Raw genomic sequence first — 8,893 nt, forward strand, 5'->3', positions numbered from 1 at the left:
AGGCAGGCACTGTGCCACTGAGGTATATCTCTGGCCTTGCATACATATTTAGGACTGTGTTCCTTGTATGTAACATAGTTTTGGATGTTCTTTCTTTCTTTTTTTTTTTTTTTGGTTTTTCTCTGGTACCGGGAACCGAACTCACGACCTTGTGCTTGCCAGGCAGGCGCTTTGCCACTGAGCTAAATCCCCAGCCCCTGATCGTCTTTTTGAGATGAGGGTCTTGCTATGCAGTTCAGGCTAGCCTTGAGTTCACTCTGTAGCCCAGGCTGGTCTTAAACTCCCAATGATCCTCCTGCCTCAGCCTCCCTCCTGAGTGCTGGGATTACAGGTGTGTGCCACCATGCCCAGCTTAACCATCTACTTTAAACTTCTTTGTGGGAAATAAAGCATCCAGTTGTGTTAAAGCTTCAGTTGCATCCCTGTCCTACACTCTCCAGAGGTGCCACCGATTACCACTCAGGGTTCTGGACTTTGGCCTCAGGGGGAAGCAGCTGCACAAACCCTGGAGCTGGTCTGCCCAGGGGTAGTTCCTGCTCCAAGTCTTGGTTTCTGATGAAAAGAGTACCAGGCTCGGCCCTCAAGAATGTGGGCCATGAAGGAGGCTGAGGGCAGCTGCCTCATCCTGTCTGCCACCTTAGCGGCAGCAGGCAGCCCTCCCGGGTCTGCAGCTATCAGGGTCCTCACTTTCAGAACTGTGAGTAGTTTCTGTGTTTTATAAACTACCAGCCTATGGTAATTTCCTGACAAAGGGAGGCCCCGACCAGTCAGAGTGGATGCTGCTCTGGCCCTGCAGAGCCCGTGTTGGCCCTGTGACTCACAGGGCAGGAGCCCAGGAGCAGGTCTTGGGTCTCTTGCCAGGACAGTGTCCCGGGTGCTTGGGTAGTGGCTCACTACCAAGAGGCAGCGCAGGAGGCGCCAGCTGGACAGTGGCTCCAAGGACTCTGCCTCCCGAGGGCACCACAGCCACGTGGCCCCCAGAGAGTGCCTGCAAGAGCCCAGCCCAGGCCACACCAGGTCACCACTTTTATCACTGTGTGCAAATCTACCCTTCGCTCCACCTGGGCAAAGATACATTTAAATGTCACTGCTCTTTACAACTTACACCCCCTCTCCAGCAAGCACTGCTTTCTCAGCAGTTAACATCCACTGTCCCAGAACCACTCGTGGTCTCTCCATCCACCGCTGAGAATGAAGAGCACAACTCCCGGGCTCTCTCAAGCAGCCTCCATTCTCCACACAGTGCAAGTCCTTCATTCTGACGTTTTCCCAGCTGGCCACTGGCTTGCACTTCACTCCAAGTACCCATTCAATCACTGCTAGCAATGCCAGCTTGGTCTCTCCAGGCCTAGAAGTGTTTTTCAAGGAATGCCATACTCAATGGTCTCTGCAAAGGCATCCAGCTTCTCAGGCTCTATCTCCTTATCTGTAAAACTGCCCTAATACCTGCCATACTGATCTCTCAAAGCTGAGTTAACAAAGGCAGTGGCTTATTATAAAAGAACCTTTAAAATCATACAGAGATGGGATGGTGTTGTGATTATTCATTTATCACTGAACACCTGCTATGCTGCAGGCACAAATTCAGGCCTGCAGACAGCAGGGATAAATCAAGCACCCTGCTCCTCCAAGGTTTATATTCCAATGAGGGTCACCAAATAACAAAAGCACAAACAGAAATAACTGAAACACTACATGATCCATTTATTGTCGCTAACCCATGATGTAGGGCACTGGAGCAAAGGGAAGGAAGTTTCTGGAAAGGACTGCCATTAAGAGTGGCCAGGGAAGAGGGCTAAAATAACTCTGGAGAAGCGTGGGACAGTGCAGCAGCACAGGCATGTCAGCCTGGGCAACAGCACAGGAGGGCAGTGGGGTTTCCAAGCCGGAGAATATCTGCTTGCTAGATCATTAAGTATATGTTCTCTTGGGAAAGACCACTTTTTAACTTAGGGTTACAGAACTTGAACAAAAGAGAGGGATACCAGGACAATACTTTCTTCCCATTTTCAATACAATATAATTCAGATGTAAGTATATTATGAAAAGATAGTATCTCCTTTCTAACTATAGTCCTACAGTCCAAAACTAAAGTTATAAAAGAAGGGAGCACTTTCCTTTTGAAATCATTTTATTTTATTTTTTTTTATTTTTTGGTTTTTCTCCGGTACCGGGAACCGAACTCACGACCTCGCGCTTGCCAGGCAGGCGCTTTTGCCGCTGAGCTAAATCCCCAGCCCCTAAATCATTTTAAAGTTAACTGCCCTGTAGGCAAAGGGGAAACAAACAGCTTGCAAGAGGCAGGAGAGCCACTGTCCACCTCACAGCACTGTGCCCAGATCACAGACTGGGTCTCCTGAGGTACCAACTGAGCCCTGGAACTTTCTCTTTCAGGGGAGAGGATGTACCTTCCTCTCAAGTCACTGTTAGAAAGAGCCATCCCCTGGCAGGCCAAAGAATAATCCTGCCAATTCCATCCTGTGACTTCAGGCAATGGGAGCATCTGCTGGGGTGTTTGCAAAGATCCCCCAGAGCACCAGTTCCTGGCGATTCAGTCACTTATCTCAAGAGCTGGGAACAGTTAGAAATTCCCAACTAATGCCCACAGGAAGAAAACCAGGCACTCTTACTTATCCTGCTGGCTTTAATGAGTTTTGCTTCAACCTCATTCCTACAGCGCTTATTTAAGCACATTAGTAGGAAGCAAAGATTAGTCTCCCTATTTCCAAGTCACTTTAACTCTCTTTAGTTATCCCAAGCTCATCATATTAGGTAGTTTACAGACACTAAAGCAGACACTGCCTGTGCCGAAGCTTGTCGTCAGGTTTCCAGCTTGATTCACCAGGATATGGACCTCGCAGCACTCACACCTGTCTCCAGCCCACAGTCTCACACTCTGTGGGGATTAAAACAGTCCTGTCCTCCTACAAAATGATTTTTAAGTATTTTGTCTGAAAAGCAAACAAACAAAAAGTTATACATACCACTCCAATTTTTAGCCATCTTGAACATATTTGCAGCTCTGGTATACATTTCACAAGCCTCTTCTATTCTTGTGTTTCCTCTAAGAAAAAATGCAAACATAAGGTTACATTTTATTAGAATGACCATCTAAGTCCTTCGTCTTCCCATCTTCAGTAACACACACTTCCCGAGCACTACGAGTCACACAGGCGTTGCAGGATCCCAAGAGCTCTTCAGAGAAGATGCCAGGATCCCTGTGCTCCAGATATGGACACTGAGGCACAGGCGGAAAGCCTCCACCTAGGTCCCCTGCAGACACTGCTGAGAGGAGATTCCAGACTTGTCCAGCTAAAATTCAGAGCACCCACTGAAGAGTCCTTTCTATAATAAAAACTCCAAGTTTTACATGAGTCTGGTCATTAAAAGTTTTTTAAACTAAAATTTAACTTAATTTTTTGCCTTTACACCTGATTACACCACAGTTGCTTTCAGCCTGGAAGCCTACTATCCTTTTAGCTAGCCAACTTTTAGTTCATTTTTGAGGTGTATTTTATTAGTGCCTATTAATTTTACAAAACACTGGGTTTCAATGTGGTGTTTTCATCTATACATGTAACGTATTTTGATCACATATATCCCTCTATTACCCTCTCTTACATCCTAGAAGTATATTTTTCCAAAGGAGATTAAATTCTGAAGGCTAAAAATGGTTTTATCCTACAATTTTCCAGAGTTTAGAACTGTTTATTCAGACTTAAAAACCTGAGCCAGAGCATGGAAGAGGCACCACCCTGCTCTGTGAGTTATCCCCAGCCAGCCTGAGAGGGGCAAGGCCTTCCCAGCCCACGAGTACTGGGTCCAGCCCTCCCAGGACAGAAATGTATTCTGCAACATCCGGGAACACGGCCCTCTGCTTTGTGTGAATGAGTTCTGAACACTGGGCACCAGGCAGCTGATCCCACTGGGGTGGGGGAGGATGCTTTAGCTGCTCAGATGTTCCTTCTTACATAACAGCCGAACTCATCATGTGTAAGTCCCCAGAGTCCTAATTCAGCAACGCTTTTACCAAGCTAGGGCTCATCTATGAACGACAGTTCATCCATCGTGTCTAACTACACTACAAATAAAAATAACCAGAGGAAAACGAGGCCTATGCAGCACACACACTGAGCAGCCCAGTGCAGTCAGACATAGGAACAGGAATACCCAACTGCAGAGTGGACACGATATGAACACGCCCAGCTTGGACCCACATGCTAGGCAGGCAGCTCTGCATGGACACACATGCCAGTAGAGGTCAGGCTGGGCATACAGGAGGCCCAGGGTGACTCGGACCTTACACACTACCTACTCATAGCTTGACCCTGGCTAGTTCTTAACGTCCCTGGGCCTACGTTTTTGCATACACAAACTAAGGGTAGTACATCATTTCTACCTCTGGGTTATTAATGGGAATCAAAAAACTAATCCTTCTAGAGTTGTCATAGCAGAGGTGACCCACAGTAGGTCCTCAACCCAGATGGTTATTGCAGCAACCCATGTACTAAAGACATAAAAGCCTTTGGGAATATATGTACACCATATAATATACAAGGAACTTCTATCAAGAACCCTACAACTCATGATAAAGATAATCCAATTTAAAAACAAGCAAAGGTTTAAATAGACATTTTTCCAAAGATATACAGTGTCCATTAAGCACACACAAAGCTACCCAACTTCATTAGCCAACAGGACGTGCAAATCAAATTCACATGTGTGACACAACTGGACGGATAAGTGCTGGGCAGCAATGTGGAGAAATGGGAACTCTCAGAAACGACTTCTGGAGGACAATAAAATAGTGTAGCTGCCAATCTGGAAAATGGGTTGGCAGCTGCTCAAACAGGTTCCATGTGCTCCTGCGATTCCCAAGAGAAGTGGAAACATGTCCATACAAACACTATGTATAATGTTCACAGTAGCAGTCATTATAACAGCCATTAACTAGAAATACCCAAATGGATAACAACTGATGAATAGATAAGTAAAATGTGTACACACACAAGAGAGTATAACCAGGCAATGAAAAGGAATGAAGTTCCAAAATACCCTACCGCAAGGCTGAGCCCTGAAAACACCATGTGAAATGAAAGATGCAGGTCACATTATGACTCCATTTATAGGGAGTTCTAAGATAGGCCAATCTGGAGGCATAAACTGTTGCCCGGTGCTTCTGTCCCCTCCAAAACTCATGCTGAAAATCAATTCCCAATGCAACTGGGGGAAGTTGGGCCTCATGAAAGTACTTGGGTCACCATCAATGGGTTAATGCCACTACACAAAGAGCTTACGGGAGTGGCTTCTCACTGTCCTCTGCTCTAAGGACACAACATTCCAACCCCTCGCCCCATCCTGACTTCACAGGGCTCTGACCCTGCACTGGAGACTGGAGCCTCCAGAACTGTGAGAAGCTCCTGCTCGTCATAAGCTATCTGATCTCAGGTGTTCTGCTGCAGCAACCCAACCAAGCCACCAGACACTGGGAGCATGGGGAAAGTGGGGGAGAGGGAGTGAGAGCGAAGGGCGCACTGCTTCTTTTTGGGGTGAAGATTTGCATTCTAAAATTAGCTGCACAGATATGGATATGCAAAAAGAATCACTGAATGTTACACATTAGATGGTGGGCTGCCTGGCAATTCCATTTCAACACAGCTGCTACTCTATCCCCAATAAGGAAACATTCCAGGGTGACACCACACAGCGAATGACGGGGTTAAGCGAAGCACACCAAAAGAGGAGCATCAGCATAAGCAAAGCTTTCTCTCACACCTCATGTCCCTTTTTCTATACTTCACGTCTTCTCATTAAAAAACAACAAAAAACACCAGAAATTAGCCAGAAGGTTTCCCCAGTGGAAAATTCCTAACCCAAGCACGTTCTCAGTCTCAGCCATCACTCCCTAGCACCAAGGGCCACCACCTTCTTAGGTCTTGTGTTTCTGCACAGTACCAGGGATTTTGAACTGTAATTACAGTGTAGTCACTCTCATTACAGGTTTCCAAATAAAACTAGCTTAATTAAGATGTGCTTTAGCCCATTATTTTCAGAGACACACACAGCAAAGAATTACAGAACTCCTGTCCTTTGCTAGATTTACACCTGGTGTTCCCAAGGCATGTCAGTCATTATCAAAGCAGGTAGGACTACACTCTGCCCATCTATAGAAGAGAAACTGTATCTGAAGGCAAAGGCTGCACGTGCCCCAGCCAGGGCAGGCACAGCTGACTCCTGACATCACATTTAGTGATCTTCATAAAAACACTGCAGGAGCCTGGCTGACCCTCATCAATAGACCTGTACCTCCTGAAGTAGAATCAGCAGAGGCAGTCTCACTTTAAACCACTAGAGAAGACTCGTCACTAACAGAACAGAACCACCAGGCTTCAGGAACAAAGGGTACTCCAGGGTACCCACAGTGGGCAGAAGTTTCCTGAAAAGACAAGAATCCACCTTAGAGAGTAACAGCGTAAGTACACGGCACTAAATTTACAAGAAGAAAGCTTAACTGGCTATCTGCTGGGATCACAGGATTCTGACTCTGAAGAAGAAAATGTTTCCCTGCTGCACTGACCCCCGTTTCAGGCCAGGGCGCACCCCTCCTGCCACACTGACGAGATCTGTTAGAAGGCACTGCAGACAGAAGCACTGTGCCCACCTGGAGGCCTCAGCGCCAAGGAAGAACTCCTACTTCCAAGCTGGGAGAAGTCTGGGCACACACATACAACCCCACTGTGCCCCACGGCACGATGAGTCCCCCAAGGCCTGTGAACAGAGAATGGGCAAATCGGACTGACTGCCCTCAAGTATTCAAGGCCCTCGGGCTCCCCATCCTGAGCAATCCCTACACCAGAGCACTGCAGGCGACTATAGTGCAGGCGGCTTTCAAACTGCGGGTGGGAGAGAGATGTATTAAAGTAGTGGGAGTGAATGACACACATCAGGAGATGCACCCGAAAGAAAACAGTGACAACTGTCAAGCAGAAATAAAGCTGCCTCTAAAATCACCATTAGAGCAGAAATATTTTGAAAAGTCACATGGCAGTGCCGTAGCAATGTGCATGCAGAACCAGAAAAGACTGGGCTTCCTCACCAGGATACCCTGCAATGGAGCCACGACGTGTCACAGGACTACAGGGGTCACTGTCTGCAGGGCCAGGACCACAGTGGGGTCCGCATTCACCAGCAGTGTCTCCTGCCAGGCCCCCAGTCTCTGGGGAAAGGAAGCAGAATGCAATGACAGCACCAACTGCTTTGCATGCTGATGGGAGGACCTGTCCACATTACAGCTTTTCAAAAGCTTTCCATGTGTCTCATATCTGGAAAAGGAAGGCCAGATTCAATGTGCTTAAAAATATCTCTGCCATAGAGAACTTTAATTCTGTGATAGCATCAATTCTAAAACTCTTTTCATCTGATCCTTCACTTCTATAATCTACAGATTATTTTATAGCTGGGTTTAATATATTTTGAAACAGTCCAGCTTCTTTTATGAGCTATAAAAAGCAGAGATTTCTGCAGCAGAGAAAATACAGAGGCCCCAGGACAAGAGCTGTCCATCAGTGGATGAATGGATAAGAAAATGAGGTAGCAGGGTACGCCTGAAATCCTGGGACTCAGGATGCTGAGGCAGGAAGATTCCAAGTTTGAAGCCAGCCTGGGCTACAAAAAAATTTCAAAACCACCTTGAACACAGGTATAGAGAGCCCTATAGAGAGTCCTTGTCAAGGTCCAGGAAGTTTATATTTGTAATCTCATGAAAAGTTATTGGAATTCTAGTGAGTTAATTCCAATCCACCACTTCCAGTGCGACCCATAGAAAGAATAAAGACATTTAGGCATATTTGTAGTTGTGGGGAGCCCAGGGGGTCCTAAGTCCAGCTAGAGTGATTTCTAACTGGAACACCTGGGTTTTATTAATTCATGAAGAGGGGAGTGGTACAAATAGGTAATTTAAACATTCCAAATTCCCAAGAGAAAGTTATTAAGGAAATACCCACCAATAAGCCCAATGGTTTTATTATAAGTGGATTCTACTTTAACCTTCAAAGACCAGCCTAGGAATAAAGTAGAAACTCCCAAATTCTGTTTATGAGGAACCTGTCACACCAACACTTCAACTTGATAATGACTAGACAAAAAGATTTACAAGTAAAATAATCCTAAATAAAATATGTAAAAACAGAATCCAACAGAATTCATTAAAAAATAATATAGTATAATCTAGAGTTTATTCTAGGAACACAAGGGTAGTTCAGTAGGAGGCCCTACACCAATTAACATGCTCATACATTTGAGGAAAAAAATTCTGTTGATTTCCAGATATTGAAAAGGCCTTCAAAATACAACACTGCTAAGGATATAGCTGAGCAGTGCAGCACCTGCCTGGCTAGCGTGAGGTCATGAGTTCAATTCCCGGTATCAAAACAAAACAAAACAAAACAAAATATAACACTAAAATCAGTCTCGCATGTGTAAACACTGTATTGTTTCCCTAGTGTAAGAAGCTGAAAGAGTAAATAAAACTCAAGATGTACAATAGGTATTGTGAAATGGGAAGAAACCACCACAGGAAAGAGAAACTGGGATGGGAGAAAGGAGAAAAGGAGGAAAAGGAAAAATATATATATATACATATACACACACACACACACACACACACACACACAAGATAGTTATACTACTAACTGCTACTAGTTCATTGAAAAGAAAGGTTTATACCTGTATTGTTTGATCAACTTTTCATGCCTGTATCTTGTAATATGAGCAACTACTCTGAAGATAACAATATGCAACATACTAACCATTCTTACTCTCCTACAATCTTGTTTTGAAATTCTACACCATTATTTTTATTGTATATTTTTATTTTCTCAGCTGGGAGGTGTCT

General features: G+C 45.2%; 1 protein-coding gene across 1 annotated transcript in view; it reads right to left on the reverse strand.

Annotated features, from left to right (window-relative positions):
• Napb (N-ethylmaleimide-sensitive factor attachment protein, beta) overlaps positions 1 to 8,893 on the reverse strand; it is a 35,082-nt gene that overhangs the window by 19,894 nt on the left and 6,295 nt on the right. Inside the window, exon 2 of the mRNA XM_005380968.2 lies at positions 2,985 to 3,064. Within this exon, the coding sequence (XP_005381025.1) occupies positions 2,985 to 3,064 (80 nt within the window). The remainder of the gene's footprint in view (positions 1 to 2,984; positions 3,065 to 8,893) is intronic.

The sequence above is a fragment of the Chinchilla lanigera genome, unplaced genomic scaffold, assembly GCF_000276665.1.
Source record: "Chinchilla lanigera isolate Chin_1 unplaced genomic scaffold, ChiLan1.0 scaffold00014, whole genome shotgun sequence".
NCBI lineage: Eukaryota > Metazoa > Chordata > Mammalia > Rodentia > Chinchillidae > Chinchilla > Chinchilla lanigera.